Consider the following 26,910-nt stretch of genomic DNA (forward strand, 5'->3'; position numbering starts at 1 on the left):
GAATCTGCATGCCTCTTGCTGTCAGGTGACAGTGCTAACCACTACACCACGTGCAGCTATTTTAAAGATCTTATTGTTAAATATTTTCCCAACAGAGCACTTCACTCTCAAGCTGCAGGTTTACTTGTGGTTCCCAGAGTTTCTAAAAGTAGAATGGGAGGCTTCAGTTATCAGGCCCCTCTCTTGTGGAACCAGCTGCCAGTACATGTCTGGGAAGCAGACACCCTCTCTAAGTTTAAGACTAGGCTTAAAACTTTCCTTTTTGATGAAGCTTATAGTTCATATAATTGTTTTCTTTTTTCCCTGTTTAATTACTCATATGATATTATGTACATTTGGCATTATTGTTGTCATTAACTTGTGTTTCCCTGTCTCAACAGGCATCCTTTGAATGGTGTTATGATTTTTTTGTTGTCCCCTCTTTGCTTTCCACTCAAACCCCGACGGACGAGGAGGATGGCCACCCTTCCTGAGTTTGGTTCTGCCAGAGGCTTCTTCTTGTGAAAAGGGAGTTGTTCCTTTCCACAGTCGCCTCATGCATGCTCAGGACAGGAGATTGGATTGAAGGGAAGTTTCGGTTCAATCGGACGGTTTCCTGAGCTAGGAAATTGCTTTTGAATTGGCTCTATATGTATGAACTAGACTAATTTTTAATTTAATTAATTGGATATGATTGGATTATGATTTCAATGAATTGGACTCTAATTGGCTTGAATTTGACTGTATTATTGAAGTGCCTTGAGATGACATTTGTTGTGATTTGGAGCTATATCTAAATAAAACTGAATTGAATTGAATTGAATTGAATTGGAATTCACTGTTGATCCACTGGCCTAGTGTACTTCATTTTTACTTTAACTTACTGTATTTGTTCTTTTTTAAATGTCACATCTACAGTTTCTTCAGAGGCTGAGAAATAAAGCTTTGAGAAGACAGTAAAAGTTCTATCACGTTTTTCAGGACACCCTCAGGTTTTAAGAGACTGACTTCAAGCAATGCTTTGGTTATAAATGATTAATGAAGCACCGCCTTAAAAACTTAAGGATCAGAGTGAAGCAGGAAAAAGCAGCTACTATGCCTTCTAATGAATATGTTCTTTGTGTGAAAACATATGATTCCTATATTTCCTGTGACAGATTCGCAGATATGGTCTCACGTGTTGGTGCAGCTGGCTCTATCGGAAAAGTTCCACGTGTTTACCTCAGTAAAATAAAATGGAACAAGGTCCAATCAGTTTATTGGAAATATTAGAAACTTCCTGACGTGATACCTGCATGTTAACAGATTCATGCTGATTTAAAGCTGCGGTCGGCAACTTTTTTTTAGTCATATTAGCTTGAACTGTCATGGGATTCTGGAAGTAGAATATTAAATAGACTGTTTAGGAAAAATAACGAAATCTGTAGCTCCCTCTGAAGCCTGTAATCATGCTTGCAAAAACCGAGCGCTCCCGGCTGTTTTTAACCAATCAAGTTAGGGTGGAGGAATCCTACCTGTCAATCACAGCTTGTGCACACGCTGCTGAGCGTGAGTCTGCCCCAGCTTGTGTGCGCTCACACTGGTGTGAACTCACGTGCACAACCTCGTCCACAGAGGGGGAGGGGTTTGGGGGGCGATTCGGAGCTTGGTAGAGGTTGGGGGAGGGACCTGAAAGTTGTATCAGTTCGAATTTTCCGACTTTAGACTCGCAATTTTGAAAACCTGCCGACTGCAGCTTTAAACCTCAGACAGGATCCTACATTATCTTTTATGCCCACAATGCCTAAATACAGTTTGTTTTTAGAGTTTAAATGAAAAGAAATCTTTTCAATGACAATTGATAATATTGTGCTTTTGGCTTTACAGCAACAGTTTGGGGAAGAACGAGCCCCACTAGGATGCTGCAGAAAAACTTATCAGTAAATGTGTGGTACAGGATGCTCTGCTGTCCTGAAAAGCAAGAGAGCTGATTCGGGGGGACACAAAGGGCAGTGCAAGCAGGAATTAAAGAGTTGTTGTAAAAAGTCGGTGAGGGATTGGAGTGGCATAAGTTTTGCAGGGTGCGTATTTCAACCCACACGGAAACAGCAAGAATGAATATAGGCTCTCTGTAGAAAGCATTGTCAGCTTTTTGAGCATAGCTAGTGCAAAACACTGCCATAATATGGCAAGCCAGTTTAGCACCTCAGGAAGAGAATACAACAGCCTGTTTTCATCACAGGATGTTACTCTACCTTTAACTGCACAAATAATGCAGCCCCTTAGTGAGCACAGACCAAACAAACTAACAAACACAAATGAACACTTACTCTTATTGGGCTGAATTTCAGCCACAATTTCTGAGACATTTAGCCATCTGACAAAAGCAACAGAAAAATGTGTGAACAAGATCAGCTATAATAACACACATTCACACTTTATTGTTTTTACAAAAAGACGAAACGCGATCAAACCTTGATACAACCATATACACGCAGGAGTGATTCAATCTCCAAATACACTAACATGTTAACGTTACAAAAGTCCAGTTTTGATTGGACTACCACAATTCTGTTTTTTTTTCTTCCAAGTGTCATGTAAATGTTCATCATGTTTTCAACAGTCATTGTGCTTTTCTTCTTTCCTCCCACTCACAATCTCTCACTTTTCTACTAAACGGTTAGGGTTAGGTGTGGTTGGAATTAAAATGTACGCACATGATGAGCTTCATATGTTATAGAATACATGATCAGACAGCTATCCATCCATCCATTTTTTATACCCACTTAACTCATTGGCTGCCAGCCATTTTCAGTGCAGAGAGACCCATACTGCCAAGTGTTTTACAGTATTTTGACTGATTTTCCAAGACCCACAGAAAAGTGTGTCTTGTGACTATGTACACACCGAAATTACCAAAAGAAAGAGTAGACTCTCTTCTTTCATCAAGAAAAAAGTTTGTTTCTACCATTTTCAGTCCTTTAGTAATAGACAGTAGAACATAGGTTGGTTTCACCAAAAACAGCTGTTTGACCAAAAAAATGGAGAAAACACGCTTTTTTTTTGTGCAAAGTGGCACTGCTGCTACCTTGCGGGTAATTTTGCCAGTATATTCTCTGTTTAGTGTTTACAAGCCTAAGATTTAGTGACAAACTCCGCTAGATTGTTCCCCAGCCCGCTCCGTTAAAAAACGCAATTGACGTCTATAGACGTCTTTGGCAGTCAGCGTTTTTTTTTAAATTGACATCTATAGACGTCAATGGCAGCCAATGAGTTAATTCAACTCACAGCTTAACCATTTAGTAGAAAAGTAAGTAAGGGATCGTCAACTGGAGCCTATCCCAGCTGTCACTGGGCGAGTACACGGTCACGGTACACCTGGTTAGGCCGCTGGTCCATCACAGGACCCCACTCACTCTAAAACTCACTCTTAAGGACAATTTATAGTCACCAATTAACCCGACATGCATGTTTTTGGGCGGTGGGAGGAAGCCGGTGTACATGGAGAGAACCCACGCATACACAGGGAGAACATGCAAACAGAAAGGCCCCAGCCAGGATTTGACCTTCTTGGTGTGAGGCAATGGTGCTAACCACCGTGCAGCCCCGTCAGACAGCTACATATATCGATATAGTAACGGCTTAAACACAGCGTCACAAGTTGCGATTCTCACAAGGAGTCGTGAAAGCTGCCAAACAGAAAACTACAGCCTGGGGATACGTTACCATCTCACAATTCACAACAGTGGACTCCACATTTTGAAAAAGTGGACTAATACATGTAATATAAGACTGGGCTGTCTGTTTGGCCACAGAGAGTTAGTACAGATCCCTTTTTCAGGCGCAATGTTGTCTCGAGTCATAATATGGTTGGTAGAAAATCAATAGCTAATTTCTTCCTAAAGTTGAGAATTACCTGTTGATAGCAAAGCAAAAACAGCTAAAGAGTTTCTTCATCCCTGTTGTGAGGTACAGCAAATGCAGCACAATTTTAAGTTTTGGGTGGATGACATAGATTGGCCATTTGGACTCAGTACAAGTACTGTGACAAATAAGTCCCTGCAAATTTGAATGTCTCAATGAATTAAATATTTTCAGACCACGACTTCTTTAAGGTGAAAAGTTTTTTTGTGGTGGGTCATCACTTAAGACACCCACACATATTCTCTCAAGCACATGAAAATTTGCTTTATTTGTAGATAATAATCCTCCTTTAATATGAAATGTAGCAATGTGTGATAAAAGCAAACAGATGGACACATAGATGGTTTGTTTACTGGCAGGTTAGGAATAGCGCTGGGCGTCGTTGTGACGGCTGACAACCAGCCAGTCATTACATCACACACCCAGGATACACTCTCTTTGGCAGGGGCAGTAGTCTGAGCTGCTGTATTAGCTTATTGGCTAAGTTTGTAGCCTCAATACACACCCATCAGCTTGTGCATTCAGTGCAAAGCAACATGCAAAATTTATATTTCATTTGATTAAGGTTAAATACTTATATGGTACAGCTTGTAGCATCTTCCCAGGATGTCCTTGTACTCTATGAATATTTGCGTGTCGAAGCACATGGCAGTGAGTAAGTGTGGGTGTGTTACCTCTGTGTCCATACCAATTAACTTAACAAGCTTTGTTGCATTAAAATAGCAGTGTACACACCTCCCTGCTCTACACAAAACAAAATTATGTCTATGTTTCGAAAGCAACAAAAAAAAGGAGTCTTACCAGTGCTGAAAACAAGACAGAGGAGAAGATAATGAAATATTTATGGTTTGTTTATGAGGACCAGCAGTAAGGTTTCTTTTCAAAGCCAACTGGGTAGAGGTCAGTGGTGAAAAGTGCTTCAATTCAAATAGTGAAGGCTTGTTCAGGATACTATACTCTGCTGTAGAGCATATTTTCTAATCTGAATCAAAACCCAGTGACATAAAATATGGTAATAAACATTCTTAATGAGAAATTATATTTGTTTTGACAATTTGGTACATTTAGGAAGCTTTTTGCACTCACCAAGGAGATATTATGGGAATTTTTATTAAAATATTAGTCCCTTTAGGCTTGCACAGCATATGCTGTAACAATCAAAAGATATCACAGTACTAGTTTTAAAAGGTCACTTTGTTATGCAATACCAGTGACACTGTGAATAACTATAAGGATATCATATCATGAGTATTTATTAGCAACTGGCCGCCATCCCTGCAGAAGCAGCCCAAAAGAAGCACTGTTGTTGCATATCAACCTGCAGTGTAAGCACTCAGCTTTCTACCACAACCTTGATGTTCCTGTTCACATTCACACAGAAAGTGCCCTAAACTGCAGTCAGGGATTATATAACAGGGGGTCTGTTAAACTGTGGTTGAATTTATACAGAAAAACCCACACCCTGAATCCAAACATTTTGGCTTAACATTTAGAAATTTTGCCTTTATCTGAGTTAAGTCAATTAAGATAAAATTGTGTTTTCTATTTAAAGCAAAATGAGTGGTGAAAAAGAAAAATTATAGGAAAAACATTTTGCTGCAAACTATATTCTGTTAGGTGAATACATCATAAACAGCTTATGGAAGCTTATTAAAAATCATCATTACCTTTCTCCTCTGGCATTTTTGCTCAGTTGTCAGACCTAATAAGATATATTGTTGTGTCCTTGGATGATAAGAATTACAGACAATATCCCAGAAATCTTCTCAGAGTCCACAGACAGCGTTGCGACACATCCTCTACTTGCTCAGTAGCTTGAGTGTATTGACAGGTTGGAGCACAGAGTGAGCACTCTTTCCATTACTATCTCTGGAATGAGCTGCAGGTCATATGCCCCCCCTATGTCTCTCTCTCTCTTTCCCACCTCCCTGAGTTATTGCAACAATCTTTTATAAATAGAAGCATGTGGAGCTCCAAGAGAATGACACCTCCTCCTGGTAATCTGTCAGTGGGTGTGTCCCACTCTTCCCAATCTACACCACACTCAACCTTGATATCTCAGTGATAACCTAAGTAGTTTTCAGTGTGTCTGACACTTACTTGCTTGGTTTAAAGCTTAAAATGTTACATAGCTCATTATTTTGTGTTCATCTAATTTTCCTTTCATTACCATCTTAAAATCATCAAGCTGCACTTACAGTACCAATGAGGAGATAAATCAATTATGATAGTATGAGCTGAAGTGAAAATTTGAGATTTAATGGAAAATAAAATGACTGAAGAGCTTAAAGCTGGCATTATCAACATTTTTTGTATGAAAACATAATTCCAGTGTTGTAAAACCTGAATCTCAACCTAATTACGACTGCTCAAAAAGATAAAGTGAACACTAAAATAACAATTCCTTCAGTGGAAATTCCTCAAGACAAGTCAAAATGAGGCTTAGTAGTGTGTGTGGCCGCCATGTGCCTGTATGACCTCCCTACAACACCTGGGCTCCTGATGAGGAAGCAGAAGTTCTCCTGAGGGATCTCCTCCCAGATCTGGATTAAAGCATCAGTCAACTCCTGGACAGTCTGTGGTGGATGGAACGAGACGTGATGTCCCAGATGTGCTCAATTGGATTCAGGTCTGGGGAACAGGCAGGCCAGACCATAGCATCAATGCCTTCATCATGCAGGAACTGCCGACACACTTCAGCCACATGAGGCCGAGCATTGTCATGCATCATAAGGAACCCAGGGCCCACTACACCAGGATATGGTCTCACAATGGGTCTGAGGATCTCATCCCGGTACCTGATTGCAGTCAGGGTACCTCTGGCAAGCACATGGAGGGCTGTGAACCTGCTCTCATCCGTGAAGAGCACAGGGCGCCAATGGCGAATCTGCCAATCTTGGTGTTCTCCGACAAATGCCAATTGCCCTGCATGGTGTTGGTCTGTAAGCACAAGCCCAACTTGTGGACGTCGGGCCCTCATACAACCCTCATGGAGTCTGTTTCTGACAGTTTGAGCAGAAACATGCATATTAGTGGCCTGCAGGAGGTCATTCTGCAAGGCTCTGGCAGTGCTTCTCATGTTCCTCCTTGCACAAAGGAAGAGGTAGCGGTCCTGCTGCTGGCTTGTTGCCCTTCTATGGCCCCCTCCACATCTCCTGGTGTGCTGGCCTGTCTCCTGCTATCTCCTCCATGCTCTGGACACTGTGCTGAGAGAGCAAACCTTCTTGCCACTGCTCACATTGATGTCCCATCCTGGATGAGCTGCACTACCTGAGCAACTCCTGTGGGTTGTAGACACCGCCTCATGCTACCTCTAGGGGTGAGAGCACTGACAAAATGCAAAAGTGACCGAAACATCAGCCAGAAAGAAACAGAGAACAGAGAAATGGTCTGTGGTCACCACCTGCAGAACCACTCCTTGCTAATTGCCTTTCATTTGCACCTGTTGTCTGTTCCATTTGTACAACAGCAGGCAAAATTGATTCACAATCAGTGTTGCTTTCTAACTGGACAGGTTAATTTCACAGAAGTGTGATTGACTTGAAGTTACATTGTGTTGTTTAGGTGTTCCCTTTATTTTTTTGAGCAGTGTATTATGTTACCCAATATTTAGCTGGATTAGCTACAGCTAACTGAAAGAGCATTTACATTTAGTAATTTTTCCACTTTACTCAGTCAGCAGGAGAAAAAGCAGCCGCATTGTCTCTGCAGCGGAGCAACGCGCCCACAAGATGCATTTATAGTAACCACGTAGTATCAAATGGCCAATCTGCAGTCACATTTCAAACTTGTTTTGCAGTTGGACAATGGAAACAAACAAAAAATGGGAATAACATGAGCTTTCTTAGGAATTTAGCTGTATTAATAAGCATATTTGAGAACAGAGAGGAGGATAACATACAGATGGAAAAGATTGGCATTAAGCAGGATACAAATATGATATGTTGACATTATGTATTGTAATGTAATGTGTATATCATCAAAAACATTCAGCTTGTGCAGATAGCCAAAGCTAACAACTAGCTTAAGAAGAGAGCTATTTCAGGAAGCGATTGAAGAGCAAAACAAAGCTATGTACATAATGATATAATTTCTACAAAACAGACTTATTTCATTTTGAGATAAGATCACTTCATTGTTGGAAAATATGTAATGTGGCAGTAACTTTTTATTTCACAAACAACACTTGTGTTACTCTGAAGTCGTTTAACACATACAGTACAGCTGTGTGGAGTTGAAGCTTGTCTAGTTTTCCGATTTATGTTCGAGGTGACTTCATATTAAGCTTCAGTGTGCTTCTTGGTATTTGGATTCTGGTTTTACTTCAGATACTTTTTGAATGAGGAAAAACAGTTGCTTTATATGTAAAATATTATATGTAAGGGTGACTTAACATACTAATTGCACATTTCATGATAGTTTAAATGGTCAAAGAATACGCCATTTGTTTGCATGATGTGAGAGAACACTGTATGAAAAGTATAGGTAAACAATCATTCCATTCTTCATTCAGCTGGTGAAGGGTCACCTTCGGTTAAGGGTAATAATACTGGACGTCCTCCATGTTCGAGGCCCCAACAGAACAATGACCACTTCCACAGTGATTAAGTAACCACCCAGACTCATTTATATTTAATAAATACACTGGTTACTCAGCATAAAAATCCTCAGAACTTTAGTGAGCCCTTCACTTATCATTTGGCCTCCCAAAACTAGCACACATTTCTACATCTATGACATAGTTTTTCATCATATATGCTGAAGCTATTCATGGTTCACATACAAAGCACCTAACTGACACTGGTGAATTCTTGACTTTTTATCAAGTAGACAAGTTAACATTTTTGGTTCTGAGTGAAAAATGTCAACAACAAATGAATGAACTGACATGAAATTTGGTCCACACATTCCCAGTTTTTAGTGGGTGAAACTTTCTGATTTGGGTAACCCTACAATGTTCCCTTGAAACTATCAGGATATGTTAGTAGATAATGGTTTCACTTTTCCAGTAAAGTATCTACACTATATTGCCAAAAGTATTCGCTCATCTACCTTTACACACATATGAACTTAATTGACATCCCATTCTTTTTTTTTTCCATGTTCTTTTCTTTATTAAAATAAAAAGGACAGAGGGATGTAACAGAAATGTACATGGTATGTTGGGACATCAACATCTGGGTTTCTTTAAACAATTAAATAAAATATTAAATAAAATAATCAAGAAACCGAGCAACCTCTTCTTTAGACCGTAGAGCTGTGTATCAGATTATAAGAAAAACTGAAACAAAACAAATAAATCCCAAGAGTTAAATAAATATATAAATAAAACTAACAAAAAGACAAGACACCACAAAAATCAAATCTATCAATTTGTTAACTCCATAAAATCTGGCCGTGACTGTTGTACATAGGAGACCCATTCCGACCACAACTTAATAAAGTTGTTCATTTGTAGGCGAAGTGAAAAAGTAATTTTTTCCATTAGGTATACTTCGTTAACTATATCCTTCCATTCCTCTATTGTGGGGGAGTCAGGAAGCAGCCAATGCTTAGTGATGGTTTTTTTACAAACAGAAATCAGAACACCAAATAAGTAATTGTTGAAGTGCCCTGGGTGAAAATCATTTTTCCCTAAAATAAAAATGCAAAACTGGAAAGGTATTTTCACATTAAATATACTTTCCAAAATTTTGTGTATCTCTAACCAGAACTGTCTTATGACTGGACAATCCCAGAATATATGCCAGTGATTTGCATCCTGGCTACCACACACCTAACCCAGCACCTTAAATCCTCTCCTGTGAAGTGTGTTTTCTGCTTTGGGGTAATAAAAAATCTAATTAGACATTTCCATCCAAATTCTCTCCATGTATGCGAGTTGGTCCATTTCCATTGAAAGATGCAATAGTTGTACCATTCTTCCTTCGAGATTTCAAAATTACCTTCATTTTCCCATTTATTTTTAACATACTCTGTGGAGTGAGATTTTTTTGTCATGAAGCCTTTATACAGTCTAGATATAATACCTTTGTTTAACTTTGACATATAGGCTCCTAAAATTTCTTTCAGCACTGGGTCATCCATATCTGGTGGGTATTTTTTAGTAACTTGGTCAAAATAATGACGTAGTTGTAAATACCTATAAAAGTCTTGCTTTTCCAGAGCATATTTTTCTTTTAAAGTTTGAAAATCTTTTAATTGTCCCTTATCTGTTATTGAGTAAAATGTTGTTATTCCTTTGGCTATCCAGTTTTTAAATCTAGAGTCCGACTCATTAGGCTTGAAATCTGGGTCATAAGCGCACCATCTAAGTATTCTTAGTTTGTCTAATAATTTATATTCCTCCCTAACAGAGTTACATATTTTAAGTTGGAATTTTATCCATGTGTTTTGTGTGCTGTTTATAATTTTTTCTAAATCCTTATTGCCTAATACTGCCTGAATTGGAGGGTCCTTAATTAGTGACAATTCAATATCTTTCCACCTGGCATGGTAGTCTTGATTGCACAAATTCAACAATGGTCTGATTTGAGCTGAGTAGAAATAATCTTTCAGATGTGGTACCGCCATACCTCCTTCCTCTTTTGGCAGTTGTAGCGTTCTGAACCTAACTCTGGGTTTTTTCCCTTGCCAAATGAACCTGGAAATCATTTTATCCCACTCAGAGAATTGCTTTGCAGAGATTTCTGTGGGGAGAGCCTGAAACAAAAAAAGGAGTAGCGGGAGAATGTTCATTTTTACTGATTCAATTCTTTGGGTAAGACTCATGAAAGGGTTGGAGTTCCATCTCTGTATATCTGATTTTATTTTGGTCAAAAGGGGATCATAATTAATCCTTACCAGTGTGGAAACATCTTTTGGAATCAGCACACCCAAATATTTCAGGTCCGGTCCAATTTGAGATTAAATTTATCTTGCAGTTGTTTAGGTGGAGTATAGTTTAATGTCAAAATCTGGGTTTTCTGAACATTTAGTTTATATCCTGCATATTTACCAAAAGTATCCAACAGCTTAAACAGTTCAGGAAGTGAGCTCGAGGGTTCCCTTAAATATATCAGAACATCGTCTGCATATAACGCAGTCTTGTGTTGTTCTCCCTTTATGGTGATGCCTTTAATGCCATCGGACTGTCTTATCCATTGACCAAGGGGTTCAATATAAAGTGCAAAAAGCAATGGCGACATTCCGCAACCTTGTCTTGTACCTCGTTCTAATTTAATAGTGTCTGATAAGTACCCATTTATTTTTATCCGTGCAGTTGGGTTATTGTATAGTGTGCTAATTCCTTTAATAAACAATTTGTGGAATCCAAATCTCTCCAAAACTTTATATAGAAACTTCCAACTCACAGAGTCAAAGGCCTTCTCCGCGTCTAGACTGACCAATAAGGCTTGTAATTTATGTTCTCGGATATGATTCAGTATGTGTAACGAACGTCTAATATTATCATGGGTCTGTCTCTGTGAGATAAACCCAGTCTGGTCAGTGTGGATAAGTTGGGGAAGGACCTTTTCGACCCTCTTGGCAAGAATTGAGGTGAATAGTTTGTAATCGGTGTTAAGAACTGAGATTGGTCTATATGACCCGCAATCCAGTCTGTCTTTTCCTTCCTTTGGAATAACAGAGATAGTAGCCTCTCTCCACGATGGTGGGATTTTTCCCTCTTTTAAAGCTGCGTTAAATGTCAGGAGAAGGCTAGGTATTAACTCAGACCTAAAAGTCTTATACCATTCTGAAGCAAAACCATCCGGGCCAGGTGATTTGTTTGCTTTTGGCTTAGAGATCGCCTTATTCAACTCCTCTTCTGTTATTGCAGTTATTAACTTTGTATTTTGGTCTTCTGACAAGGTAGGCAAGTTGAGAGAATCTAAGAACTGACTGATTTGTTGTTCACAAGTCATTTTTATTTCGTTTTGCTTATATAAAACCGTTTTAGAGTCCGGGTCTCTAATTTTGTAGATCGTGCTATCTGCCTGTTGCTTTTGAAGTTTCCTCGCCAGAAGCTTCGCAAATTTTGAACCAGATTCGTAATATTTTTGTTTTGTATAAATCAACTTTTTTTCTATTTCTTGTGCGTACAAAATATTTATCTTATTCCTAACTTCCTTTAGTTTTGAGATAAGAGTTGGATCTGACTCCTTTTTATGTTTTTTAATTCTCTGTTTAATTCTGATAATCTTAATTGTCTTTCTTTCTTTTTATATGCACAAAAAGACATAATTTTCCCCCTAAAAACGGCTTTCAGTGCATCCCACACCATTTCTGAGCCGACCCCCCATTATAATTTTCTTTAATGAACATTTTTATTTCTTCTTTCATTCGTGTTTTAAATTGTAAATTGTTTAGAATACTTGAGTTTAACCTCCATAGTGTATTTCCAGGGTTATTACTGATTTGTAACGACAACGATAGTGGCGTGTGATCCGACAAGTCAATATTACCTATCTCACAGTAATGTATTCTATGGCGATCTCTTTTAAAAATAAAAAAGTAATCGATTCTGGAATAGACTGCATGTGGATGAGAATAATGGGTGTAATCCCGACCTGTTGGGTTGAAGTCTCTCCAGAGGTCTAACACACCCAATTCTGACATGAGAATCTTAAGTTTCTTGTGTAGGGAGGTCTGGGTAGATCCTCTTGAAGAGTCTAGTCTGGGGTTAAGGCGTATATTCCAATCCCCCCCACATATAAGAATACCCGTCGCTTCTGTCATTAGATCAAACAATTTTCTGTAAAAGGTAAAATCACTTCCTGGGGGGGCGTAAACATTCAGTAGTGTTATTTGGACCCCTTCTATCTTTCCTGAAATTAGTAAATATCTTCCCTCCTTGTCCTTTATTTCTGAAAGATGTTCAAATGGAACTCTATGAGATAATAAAATGGCTACCCCTCTCCTGTGGCCTGATTTATAAGATGAATAATACACTTTAGAAAAACCCATTCTTTTCAACTTTTCATGTTCGGTAGAGTTAAGGTGCGTTTCCTGTAAAATTACAATTTGTGCATTCTCTTTTTTCATTTTACTCAAGATCTTACTTCTTTTAGTCAGATTTAAAACCTCATTTATGTTAAATGAAATTATTTTAAGGTTATGGTTATCAGCCATGGTCTCCTACGGGTGTTGCACTTGTTAGGATTCTCCCTGCACAGTGACCAGCACTCAGAACATTGTACATCCCTGTAATTCTCGTGAACATCGAGAAATGAACATAACAATATAAGAACAATAACAAAATAATATGAACCAGAATGTCAGTACATTCCTTAAAGTCTTTTGCTTCCAATAATGAGGCTCTTTCTAGATGAGCCTTTGAGGTGCTCGAGATGTTGGAGCACCCATAAAGGGATAACCTGCTCTTTTCAAAGAGCAGGGCCCCTTGAGATGGCTGCATAACGGTTGCAGTCATAACTGAAATAAAGAAATGTGTCAAAAGGTGGAAAATGTCTGTTATTAATATATTGGCATCCCAACAACTTTACATAGTTTAAGAGTAAGATGTAGGAGTAATAAAACTTCAAATTAAATCAACTTAATCTGTAATATAATGTAAACAGGTGGTGACTGGCATAAGGAACAGACCACCACGGACTTATCTGCTTCACAGTGACTCAAATACGCTGTCGTCCATCGTTCATTCATCTGCAGGGGTTCTCCGTCTGAATTCCTGCAGTTTGTCTTTGTACTTCGACCGGGAGGTTTTATCCGTTTTATCAGTCATGTTCGAAGCTCCGGCGCGCCGGTTCCCGGCCACCTGCCATGTGGATAGGAGTTAAAACTCACTTTGGTCCGGGTTGGTCGGGGCAGGTATGATGGTGACTGGAAATCCCCGTGAAGCCATGTCTTCTGTCGCCTCTGTCGCGCTCTGATACAGGCGAGTGCCGTCACCGTAGAAAACCCGTAGCCTTGCTGGGTAGGGCGTCTGGAACTTCACTTTTCTTTCCTTTAATATTTTCTTCACTTCAGCGTATTCGATACGTCTTTTCAGGATTGTAGGCAGGTAGTCGTGGTCCACATAGAAGCGGGCATTATTGTAGAAAACCTCTCTTTTCTGCCACGCTTTACGGATCACCTCTTCTTTTATCCTGTAGCTCGCAAACTTGGCAATGAGAGACCGGGGCTTCGCCTGTGAGCCGGTGGCCTTAGGTGCCAGCGCCCTGTGTGCTCTCTCGATTTTGAGTTCCATTTCATGTGGAAAATCAAGCGAGTCCCTCAGTAGATTTTCCAGGAAGCCGGGGATGTTGTTGCCCTCCGCCTCTTCGGGTATGCCATAAATCCGAATATTATCTCTGCGAGCCCGTCCTTCCTGGTCTATCAGTTTAGCCTCCATGTTAGCCTGGCGCTGTGAAAGCCGTTGCTGCTTGTAGTGCTGATTCTGCTTCGTCAATTCGCCCCTCGGCTTCATCCAGTCGATTGTTTGTTCTACGTAGCTCTTGTTTAATCTCTGTAAGATGTTGTTTATTGTCCCGTCTGAAGTCCTTCAGTTCGTTCAGTATGCTTCGTAAGCTAGCATCACCCGCGCCATCTTCCTCGCTCTCATAATGGGTCGGAGAGCCAGCGTTACTTCGGCAATCTTGCGGTGTCCATTCATCGTTTTCGGTCGTGGACATAGTTGTCCTACATCTTGTAGCAACCCTGTTTTCCATCATGTGCAAAAACACTCACTTCGATACTATCTCAAATGTTTTCAGGGTTATTTTACTAAACCGTTGGGGAGCGCAAAAATCAAGCTGCCATCTTAAGCGTGACCCGGAAGTCTCTTGACATCCCATTCTTAATCAATAGGGTTTAATATAATGTCGGCCCACCCTTTGCAGCTATAACAGCTTCAACTCCTCTGGGCAAGCTTTCCACAAGGTTTAGGAGTGTGTTTATGGGATTTTTTTACCATTCTTCCAGAAGCGCATTTGTGAGGTCAGACACTGATGTTGGACGAGAAGGCCTGGTTCTCAGTCACTGCTCTAATACATCCCAAACGTGTTCTATCGGGTTGAGGTCAGGACTCTGTGCAGGCCAGTCAAATTCTTTCACACCAAACTCGCTCATCCATGTCTTTATGGACCTTGCTTTGTGTTTCCACAAATTTGAGAGCTTGAAATTGTCCTAAAAATCTCTTGGTATGCTGAAGCATTCACAGTTCCTTTCACTGGGACTAAGGGGCCAAGCACAGCTCCTGAAAAACAACCCCACACCACAATCCCCCCTCCACCAAACTTTACCCTTAGCACAATGCAGTCAGACAATTACCGTTCTCCTAGCAATCGCCAAACCCAGACTCGTCCATCAGATTGCCAGATGGTGAAGTGTGATTCATCACTCCAGACAATGCATCTCCACTGAGTCCAGTGGCGGATTCCATGAAGTTCTCTACGCACTGTTCTTGAGCAAATCTGAAGCCCACATGAAGTTTGGAGGTCTGTAGTGATTGACTCTGCAGAAAGTTGGCGACCTCTGCGCACAATGCGCCTCAGCACCCGCTGACCCCGCTCTGGGGTGGCCTACCACTACATGGCTGAGTTGCTGTCGTTCCCAATCGCTTCCACTTTGTTATAATACCACCGACAGTTGACTGTGGAATATTTAGTAGCAAGTAAATTTTACAACTTGACTTGTTGCACAGTTGGCATCCTATCACGGTACCACACTGGAATTCACTGAGCACCTGAGAGCAATCCACTCTTTCACAAATGTTTGTAGAAGCAGTCTGCATGCCGAGGTGCTTTAATTTATACACCTGTGGCCATGTGTTTTGGCAATATAGTACTTATACTTCTAATAAGCCAATCACACCACAAATATATTAATATTTGTCAGATGATTAATCCACTCTTGCTTCACACCATGTTCCATCATTTTCAGGTTACTTTGCTTTATGACCCCATAGTTACTAAACCAACAGCCTTCCAATGACCCTCAGCTGTACTTTAAACTGAAAATTAGCAAATTCTAGCATGCTAACATGAGATATGCTGAACATCTCATTATTATTTGCATGTTTGCTTTGGGGCCTAAGCCTTATTTCATCTCATGCCAGGCTGTAGATTAGTATTCTCATTACCCTCCTGCAGAGATGGGGACTCAAGTCACTGTGACTTGGACTCGAGTCGACTTGAGTCGCTGTTTTGATGACTTGTGACTTGACTTGACAAAAAATAAAAGACTCAGGACTCGACTCGGACTTGGAAGTTAAAGACTCGGCACTTGACTTGACTTGAGACACGATGACTTGAATGACTTGAGTGTTATTCAGTTCATGTTTTCAGTTTGAATATAAAATGAATAAATTAATTTAAAAAAAAATATTGATTACCCGGTAGGAGCGCAGGCTGAGAATGGCGTCATGATTGAATCACAACCCTGTCAATCAGTCAAGCCCTCTCTACATACCTTACGTGCTTATTGGAGAGAATAAACTCATATCAGATATGCATCAACATGTCAGCGGGAGGGGGCCGAGAGTCGTTCTCTTCGGCTTTCGTATTGCCATTTTGACAGCAAAAGACGAACAGCACAGTGCAAGACATGCGGCATCAACATCTTGGACAGCCAGACGACAACTTCGAACTTTGTTCGTCATTTGAAGATCCATTCTGACCAGTAACTGCTTGTCAAATTAGCTAAAATTATCCTGTTAGCCTAGTCGGTAGTTAGCTAACGTTAGCTTGATATGATACATATCAGGACAGGTTGGACACATTGGCCAATGATGTTTACTGACAGTTACTTGTATCTTGTCTTTTCACTTTATTAAGATCAGATTCTGCAGGTAAAATTGCAATAATAAGGTGACTTGACTTTGACTTGACTTGACCTGTTACAGGACTTGACTTGACTTGACTTGCCCAAGAAAAAATTACTTGGGACTTACTTGAGACTTGAAAGCTAAGACTTGAGACTTAATTGAGACTTGCACATGTGTGACTTGGTCCCATCTCTACCCTCCTGACCATCAGCTGTTAACGTTTGAGGATTGGCCAACAAACAAAGAATGTCTCTTGAATCTGGTATAGCACAAGCTGCATTCATAGCTGTGACGTGGCAGGTGAATTTAATCTACCCTGCCAATTCAGACCAGCAGGAGCCTGTGGAGGAAGTTATTAAAAGTACCAAAAATAACTTAGAGGATGTAACACAGGACTGTGTAATAAACTGACTGTCAGTGAGCAAAGAAATAATTCTGGAATGGACATACAGCATAGTCTTATTTTATCATTACACTGCTCCTGTCTCTTTCGCACATATCCTCATTATCTCTATTATTTTATTCTCTATTGTCCAAAGCTGTGACAGATCATCACTGTACCAAAAGAAATGTTAAGTAAATGGTAGGAAGCTTTACCGGTGGGTTGTGGCATGTGACTCAGCAGCAGGCACCAGGCAATGCTGTGTATGTGTGTCTGTGAGTGAATAAAAGACACAAGAAAAAGATCTGCATAGCAAATCATTCAACACCAGAGCTGTCAAGTGGCATTCACAACACACCCAAAATCAGTACCAAAACAGAGAGCTGCTGCTTCCAGTTAAGCCAAAATAAAAGACGCAAAAACAGAAAATATGGCCAAGTGGTAACATTTAAGAGTAGCAAAATGTCAAATATAATTTTCGCAGCCAAAAACTAGCTGCAAAGCTCACTCGAGTATCATGTCTGGCAAGGCCAACACAATCTAAAAAAGCAGCAGCATCTGGTAGAGATCAAATGCAGTAACAATGCAAGAAAACTGAGAAAGAAATAGCTCAGCTTGTACTGCCTTTTAGAGCCTGGCCAAGATAAGCCACCGAAAAGAAGTGAGACGGATATCTGCATCGACTTAAATTTAGCTTAAAAGACTTTACAGTCACACTGAGATCCTATCCCTTTCCCTCTTTCCTCTAAACCTTCCTGCAGAGCATTTTGCAGGGGTTAGGTTAGATTTGTGCAAGATGCAGCATTCTGTGGTCAGCTCAATCTGTCATCCTGCACATGCTGTACTAAGTTCCTGTTGGGGGAAAGGGGATGGTTTGAAAGAGAAAGCATGCACTTCCCCCATGCTGGATATTTTGGAAGGATTCTTTAGGTGATTTATTATCAGGATATAGTATCTTAACCTTTCACCCATATTCCCATTTGCTACAGTCATTCAAACCAAAAGCCATTTGATATCCCCAAGTCAGACTACTATAGCACAAGAGAGGTTGTAGTTGATAGATTGTGATGATAAAAAAAGCCTATGTCGTTTATTAATTTCACACTCTCCCTTGGGTGTTTACTGGAGTTCTCTCTCAGCTAAAGAGTTTTGTGGCACATCTAAAAAGTTTCAGGTTCATTACCACCACCCTCTGGAAAGGAGAAGAAATCTATTATATTGCTCAAATAGTTTTATTAAGTTCTGTTTAAATATTCATAGCCACTGGACAAGTTTATCACTGTCCAACTAGCCATGTTGCTTTAGGCCTAAACAATGCTATATAACTCAACCATAATGCTTACTCAGTTCAGTAGTGCTAGGGCTTTGTTCCTAAACTGAATGATCCCCTCTACGTTCCACTAAGAACTAAGATTTGCACCAATTACAAATAGAATTGAAGGGATACAAGTTGTATCTGATTAAACGAGTCATATTTGTGGCAGTGTGTGAAAAATGGATGTTTAAATGGATCTTGCAGATAAAGCACGAAAAGAAGGCTGATCAAAATAGTATTTTTGCTCTTAAGAAACTCATTATCAATGTTATCATTTTCTTTGTTTGTAAGCAGGATTCCATGCAAATCTACCATGCAGATTTACCTGAAAGTTAGTGGCTTTTGGTGTCTGTGATTAGAACACTGTAGTGCCACCAGTGGAGGTAGCTACATGCTCTTATGCCTGAATTTCACATATACTGCATGGAATAAAAAAAACATCCTTTTGGCTCTTTTTAGATCAAAAATTCTGGGGATTCCCTGATGGTAACTGGGAACTGGGGAGCTCTAATCACGACTGTAATGCATACCTTTAAGGTTTTTTTTTGTTTTGTTTTGGTTGCATTCATACTGCCAATAGGAAAGCCGACATGACGCATTGGCTGAATTTGCGTGGTTACATTATCCTCCGCTACAACCTCTGTGTGTAACTATGGAGGACTCAGTCAGGGAGAGCTGTAGGCCCAGATGGAGTCTGTCCAAGACTTCTCAGGGACTGTGTTGTCAACTAGCAGTCAAACTTGTAGCAAACTTCTTGTCTCATATCGGTACCCAAATTAGGGCAACTGGTGGAGCTGAATGACTACAAACAGGTGGCTTTAACATCTCATTATCATGAAGACCTTGGAGAGACTCCTTGTTCGTCGCATGAGATTGCAGGTTGCTGAGGATCTTGACCCCCTCCAGTTTGACTACCAGAAAATTTAAAGCTAGGTTTACTGAAATAGATAGTCAACTATCAGATCTAGAAGCAATATATAGAGTGGATAATCAGCCTGAAGTACTAAAGAAGATCTCAGCATTAAGATATGAGTACAACTGTATATTGTCCAAAAATGTTTCACGTTTGCTGGCCCAAGTGGGACAAAAGCATTTTGAGTTTGGTGATAAACCTGAAAGGTTATTTGCCCGCCAGTTAAGATAAACTCAGGTATGCAGGTCCATACATTCTATCAAGAGAAATGATGGTACTCCCCCTACGGATCCTAAAAAAATTAATGAATGTTTTGCTGATTTTTATGAAAAGGTCTATCAGTCACAGGGTGGATCTGTTCCAGGGACTATGGAAATTTTTTTTGATAATCTGGGACTGCCTAAATTATCGAGAGAATCATCAATTTGAGTGAGATAAAAGAAGCGATTTCCTCTCTCCGCAACAATAAGGCAGCAGGACCAGATGACTTTTTTGGATAGAATTTTTCAAGGTATTTAGCTGTAAACTTTCCCCACTTATACTACGAATGCTGAATCACTCATTGCTGAACTCTAGGTTGCCTCCTACTCTATATAAGGCCAACATTTCACTTATACCCAAACCTGGACGTGATCCTAACCTGGTCTCTTCATATCGTCCTATCTCCCTGCTACCTATTGAAACCAAAGTCTTAAAGATTAAAGGAGTACATTTCTTTTTATTATCCATCCTGACCAAACAGGGTTTATGCCAAGTTGACACATGTACATTAATTTGCACCATCTGTTCCATATTTTGTATACAGAACATACTGAAGAGACGGTAATAATCTCTTTAGATGCTCAGTGTGCCTTTTATCAGGTGGAATGGCCCTATATGTTGTTTACACTTTAAAAATTAGGTTTTGGACCTTCCTTTATTAAGTGGATTGAGCTTATCTATTCACATCCAACCGCCTCTATCATAACCAACGAAACCCGTCAGGGGTGCCCCCTCTCCCCACATTTTTGGAAGACTCTTCCTATTTCTCTTGTAGGTAAGATTAATGCAATTAAGAAGGTTGCACTGCGACGTTTCCTACATCTCTTTCAGTCTCTTCCATGTTACATTGCCCAGTATTACTTTAAACAATTAGATTAAATTATTATTCCATCTATCTGGAACTACAAAGCCATCAGGATCTCCAAAAAAACATCTATGCAAACCAAAAGATGCTGGAGGTTTTGCCTTAGTGAATTTTAAAATGTATTACTGGGCGGCTCATCTGTCTATACTTGCTTGGTGGAGGAAAGCCCTCCCCCTCCTCTTCTTATTCCTGCCGTGCCTGGCTATACATAGAACGATTGTTTTGTAACAAGACCTCCATTACTCAACAGCCCCACCAAAGTTGGGAAGTCACATTATAGTAACAGCTTTGTAATCAATGGCACTATGCGCACATGGGAGCAGATAAAACTCCATATCAAGGCACCAAGTGATACTGATACTCCAATTTGTGAAAACCACGCTTTCATACCTGGCCTAAATGATATTGCTTTCTATTAGAAATGTATTTTTCAGTTTTTTTCTGAGACTTTCGGTAAGAATTCGGTACCGAGCCCTTTGGTTGCGATCCTGGGGGCCACAAGTGTTCTTTCTGCCGTCAATAAATTTGAAACAAGAGATATTCAATTTGGGATGGTGATCGCAAAAAAGCTGTATTTTACGTATATATGAAAAATGGACTCTGCGCCTTCATATAATCTGTAGCTGGGAGAATTGTCAAACACTTTACATCTGGAGAGACTGAGATTATATAACGATGATAGAGGAGATAAGTTTGATAAAACATGGGACCCCCTATGAGTTACCTTAAAAATGTGAATTCATAGACATTGGCTATTGTATAAAACCTCACTGTGTAAACAAGCATGTGATTTTGTAAAGGTCGATTTCATTTATTTTTTTACTATTAGATGTTTTTGTTTATAGTATCCATCTTAACGATGACTATGGAATATTGTTGTTGTAATCCAAGATGTGCTTGTGTTCTGTATGTTATGTGATGTTTTTTTCCTCTGTTTTTTGTTCTTTTCTCTCTCTCTCTCTCTTCTTTTCTTTTTTGAAAATCAAGAAACATATTTCTAAAAATGTCGCCTCATGCACAGTCACGACAGGGACAAAGAGAAGTTTCTGTGCAATCTGTTGGTTTCCTTAGCAAGGCTATTTTCTTTTCTTGTTTTTTGATGTATGAATTGGACTAATTTGGAATTAATTGGATTTAATTGCATTATGATTGTATTATAATGAATTAGATTCTGGTTGACTTGAATTGGATTGTATCTTTGAAGTGCCTTGAGATGACATTTGTTATAATTTGGCGCCATAAAAATAAAATTGAATTGAACTGAATTGAATTTTTATTAGTTTTTTCGGTCACATACAACAATAATTCACACATACAGTGTATGCAAAAAATCTAATTGGAAAATGGTAGGTAGTCGTCCTACACGTATACTGAGAACAACAACGAATTTAAACTGAGCCAGTCGGCTTGTATGAACCACCGTTAACCCTTGTCCCTTCCCACCCACTACTAGGAAAGAAAAACAAACAAAAAACAGATAAAAACATTACATATATATTAAAAATAAAGAAAAAGTAGTAAATAGTACAGCGTTAGGGAGGAGGGCATCTAGTCACTTTCTCTTTCTTTCTCTTTAAGGCGAGACACTACAGGTGAATAGGATAATATTTTAAAATAATGGATATCACCATGAAACTTCCTCAGTTGATTACTTATACAAGTATGAAAGAAAATGTATTACAAGTTTTAGAAATATGTATGTATGTTTAATTTTGCAAATTAGGCATTATCTCATTAAATATCTCATTAAATATAATATTTAATATCTATTAAATATGGTGTTAGTAGGTGCTCCATAGGCTGAGATATTGATACTGGAAAAATACAAAAAAACTGATTTTGAGAAAACGGCATTTGAAGATTTAAATAGGGGGGCGAAACGCACTGTCGCGAGTAAACAAAATGTGATGAAATAAACATTTTAATTTATGTTTTCAACGTTTTCTTTATAGCAGGTTGAAAGAACACATATTGAAGGAGTAGACTGGCCCAAAATCTAAAAATTGACCACTGCATGAAAAATCACTGTTTTTGCCTGCCGTGTCTCGCCTTAAGTATTCTAAGAAGGGTTGCCAGGTTTTGTTAAAAGCGTTATAACCTGCCAGTGAGAATCTAACCTTCTCAAGTTTGATATGAGTTAGGACCTCTATAAGCCAGCTTTCGTGTGAAGGAGTAAGAACTTGTTTCCATTTAAACAAAATAAGGCGACTGGTCAATAGAGTTGTACAGGCCAATACCCGGGTTTTTGATGCAGGGAGATTAGGTGTCGCAAGTTGAGGAGAGCCAAACAGGACCGTGAAAGGCTCAGGGTTAAGATCCATATCAAGCACTGTTGCAAGTGTGTCAAAAATTTGGTGCCAAAAGCCATTGAGGTTCGGGCAAGACTGAAATATGTGTGTGTGATTAGCAGGCGACTGCTTACATCTATTACAACTGTCACTGGTGCCTGGGTAAATCTTTGCCAGTCGGGTGTTTGCGTAGTGCACTCTGAAAACAACTTTGCATCGTAATAAGCTGTGTCTTGCACATATAGAGGATGTATGAACTAGTTTAAGGATTTCGTCCCATTGATTGTCTGAGATTGGAGCTCCTATCTCCTACTTCCAGATCTGCTTCAAACGAGTTGTTTGGTCAGGGTTAAGGGAGTCAATGGAATTGTAAATCCCACAGATGTAGCACTTTTGTGCAGGATCGAGGGTGAGCAAGGAATCAATCAGAAACCCGGTTTGGACAAAGTGCCTGGCTTGGAGAAAACGAAAGAAGTGAGAGTGAGGTAATTCAAACCTGGCTGCGAGCTCTGTAAAATCAGTAAATATGTTCTCTTTGTAAAGGTCTTTGACATGCAATAAACCTTTGTTTTGCCAGATAGTAAAAGTAGGATCTGATAAGGAGGGTGGGAATAGATGGTTTTTAACAACTGGGGCTAAAGTTGAAGGCTCATTCAAGCCGTAATGTTTACGAAATTGATTCCAAATTTTCAGGGTTCTGTGAGATGTTATGAATCTTGAGGGGGGACAGTAAAGAAAACTTTGAGGACTGTAGTTCTATCAGAGCCCATGAGGGGCCTGCATCGGCTCCTCTTTTCAAGCCAATGACTGATTTTGTTATTGTTACATGCCCAGTAGTATTGGATAGGTTTGGGTAGTGCAAGACCACCCTGCTTTTTCAGGAGTTGTAAAACAGCTTTTCTAATACAGTGCAAGCTGTATTAGTCAAGCAAGGCTTACTCAACTACAGAAACAACAATATTGTCTGGTCTAGCTGCTGAAAGAAGGACCGTGTGATAACAATCAGAATATGTTGGAACAAATAGAGAAATTTGGGGAGAATCACCATCTTAACCAGGTTAACTCTGCCAGTTAGGGAGAGAGGGAGGGTGGACCCATGAGTCAGATCTAGCCTGCACCTATCAATGGGCGAAAGAGGGCGAACTTTTTTATTGAAAAGGTCCTTGAAAGAAGCAGTTACAAATATGCCAAGATATCGAAACCCTCTGAAACAAATCGAAATGGGAAATTAGACAGTTCATTGATAGGAAGTTCACTTTTATCAAAATTTAATTTGTAACTAGAATATCTGCAGAATTGGGTTAAAATGTCTGAACAGAGATGGACGCGGCTGGGTTAGACTCAGCTGGTCGGATGTTTTATAACATTTTCACTGTGGTCGCTTGGCGAGTGCATTGTTTTTATCCGCTGATTACTGGTTAAGTTATTGGTCTGAGTTGACGGTACAAACATTTTGAAACGAAGCGCGTTTACCCTTTACGAGCCTACTTCCTGATTCGCGGTGCATCCTGGGTGTTGTAGTCGGGCCATAGTCTATTGTTTCCGGTGGTGCATGATGGGTGATGTGGTTTACTCACTTGGCATTGGTAAAAGGGTCCCGTTGCTGCTATTTGTGCTATTTGTGGTGATAGCTCTGGTGTTGTCTGTAATGCAATGGATGATATGTGATGTCTGTTGTTGCTTAGATAAATTAACTGTTGTGCATATTTGTGGGTTTAGTTGGTTATGCTTTACAAATTGATTTATATTTATATGAACTATTTATACAAGTTGCAGATATTTATATACTAATTACTGATGTTTAAATAAGAGTCTATAGCTTTATGGATGCTTTTTTGTGTATTTATATGGATTTGCTTATTTATATTGCAGTGAATTTGCACTTGTTATTCATGTACAGTATATGTGAATATGGCATCTAATGTATAGCACAACTTGGTGTTTATTCCACAGGTTTATAACCTGCAGGTGCTCAAATGTGAAATCAACCAAAGAAAATAAAACACATTGGAAACTTGAGTTATAACAGCGTCATCTTAGGAGGGGACTTTAACATGGTATCTGACTCAGGAGTGGACAGGTGCAGTACTACAGGAAGTCAGCGGAACTGGCAGTCCACCAATGTTGTTAAACAATATATGAATGATTTTGGTCTTTGTGATGCTTGGCGCTCCCACCACCCCACTCTCAGAGTGTACACCTTCTTCTCAGCAGTACACCACTAATATTCAAGAATAGATTATTTCTTAGTTAGCAGTTCTCTGATGAGTGATATTTCAGACACCAAAATCATGAGACACACACACACAAGGTCTAGGGGGGTGGTAGCACTGAGTGGTATCTGGTGGGCGGAGCTCTTTGGGTATGTAGGCTACCCGGAGAGCCATGCTCCTAGTTCCACAAGGTTGCCTGCCCCTCAATTTTAAATGCTCACTGTTAGAAAATATCGAAGAGCCAGAGGGGCGAGGGGAGGGGTTTTCCCACACCCCTGTTGCCTGGTTGCTGCCTGGGGCAGGAGGGGCCAGGAGGAGGAGTTGTCCTGCTGATTCGGGGTCTGTGGTAGCTGGGGAGCTGCTGGCCCCCGGATGTGCCCGCTGCGCCACACCCCAGCGGAGTTGGGGGATGGATGCATGTGCTGTGCGAGTGTGTGTGGATGTGTGTTTATTTATTTTTGTATTTTTTTTATTATTACCAGTTTTTTTTCTGTTTGTTTGTTTTTTCTTATATGATTTATGGGGTGACTGGGTCTGGGTCTTGCTGTCCTCTGGCCTGCTTGTGCTGTTCATGGTGGGGGGTGGGCATTGCCTCTCCCCGCTGCTCGCGGCTTCACCCACCTGTGGGCACGTCTTGACTCCCAGGGCGCTTGGCTGTCTGGGGCGCCTGGCCCTCTCGGGTGTTGAGTGGGGCCTCTACCGGGGGGTTTGGTGGTGCTCAGGCTCGCGGGGACCGGTTCCAGCGCACGGCCCATGTCTGGGTGGCGGGGGCCTGGCGGGGCTGGTAGGCTGCCACCTCTGGTCACCGGGGGGACTCTGCCCTATGCTTGTGGAGGCTCTGTCCAGGGGCTTCCTCTGCTGTCTTCTGGGTGGATGCGTGGTTGTCCCTGCGGTGGGCTTCCCGGGTTCTGTGCTCCTTGGGGGCTGTTGGTGGCCTGGGTCTGGGGGCCCTCTCGGCCTGCTTCTGATTGCTGGGGGGTGTTTGGATTGTGGCCCTATACACTTAAACACTCATATTTAAGCATGGTTATTATGTGGGACCTATGTGGTCTGACCAAACTGCTTTTTAAATTGAAAAAAATATCCTAATACTTCCTCATTTCTTTCATGTATGGACTAAATATCAACCAATCTGTAGAACAAAGCCAAAAGGAAAAACTCGTAATTTTTTGCGTTCAAGGGGCATGGTGGGGGTCCCTGAGAGCTTAAGGCGTGTTAATTGCGTGATTGCACTCTTTATCTGAGTGATAACTGAGTCAACCATTTATACATAGACAGAAGACATGATGTAATTTGATGTCTTTGTCAAATAAACTTTGTGAAATCCACTTAGGCTTTAAAACATACCAAGGTATTTCCAAATTGTTGGCCCATAATTGGAATTGACAGATTTTCATGGGAATTCTTTCCAATTTTTTTTTTGTTTGTTCCTTTTTTACAGACCGTGCAAGTAGCAAAACAGCCATAGATACTTTCAGCCAAGCATGTGTTCAGTCTGGAATTTTTTCCTAATGACTAAAAAAGACTCAAACTAACAATTTGTAATATTTGTAATAGGAAAATTGGGTGTTTGGACTGGTTTGTGGTAAATGAAGAAACAGACGATGTCAAAAAGAAAAGCTAAATTGTCATGAATGGTAAAGTGCACTGGACCTGTATTTGTTAACCTGCAGGTACCTTTTTGCATCCCTTTGATTTTATTACCTAGTACATTTGTTTCCATTTGTGAAAAAAATAAATAAAATACAGCACTTCACTGATAGAATTTTACATTTTGAGATGAAAATAAAAATCAAAAAAGCAATTTGGATAAAGAGGGTATATTATCATCCTTCTTCTGATGGATTTTGGACAAAAACCTTGAAGCACTTTATTTTTTTTAGATTTCCAGCAGCAGAGAGAGAAGGTGCTGTAGCCTGGTGAAGTTATCGCAAAAATGTAAGTCATTCATTTATTTTTTTTACTGTTTAAATTTTGTAAGGCCTTTACAAATTTGTGAACTGTAATCAACACGTAAAAATTTGATCAGTGCCTTTTTTTAATTTT

General features: G+C 40.0%; 1 protein-coding gene across 6 annotated transcripts in view; it reads right to left on the reverse strand.

The window, feature by feature from the left end:
- The window catches only part of ablim2 (actin binding LIM protein family, member 2), a 173,844-nt gene that overhangs the window by 119,486 nt on the left and 27,448 nt on the right, over nt 1–26,910 (reverse strand). For 4 of the 6 annotated variants that reach the window (XM_075450692.1, XM_075450691.1, XM_075450694.1 and 1 more), the window contains exon 1: nt 5,550–5,760. The exons of 1 other annotated variant lie outside the window; for it this stretch is intronic. In XM_075450692.1, the coding sequence (XP_075306807.1) occupies nt 5,550–5,565 (16 nt within the window). In that variant the 5' untranslated portion in view covers nt 5,566–5,760. Of the gene's footprint in view, nt 1–5,549; nt 5,762–26,910 lie in introns of those variants that run through there. One more of the 6 variants, XM_075450695.1, reaches the window with a different exon arrangement.

The sequence above is a fragment of the Odontesthes bonariensis genome, chromosome 19 (genome assembly GCF_027942865.1).
Source record: "Odontesthes bonariensis isolate fOdoBon6 chromosome 19, fOdoBon6.hap1, whole genome shotgun sequence".
In the NCBI taxonomy this organism is placed as follows: Eukaryota; Metazoa; Chordata; class Actinopteri; order Atheriniformes; family Atherinopsidae; genus Odontesthes; species Odontesthes bonariensis.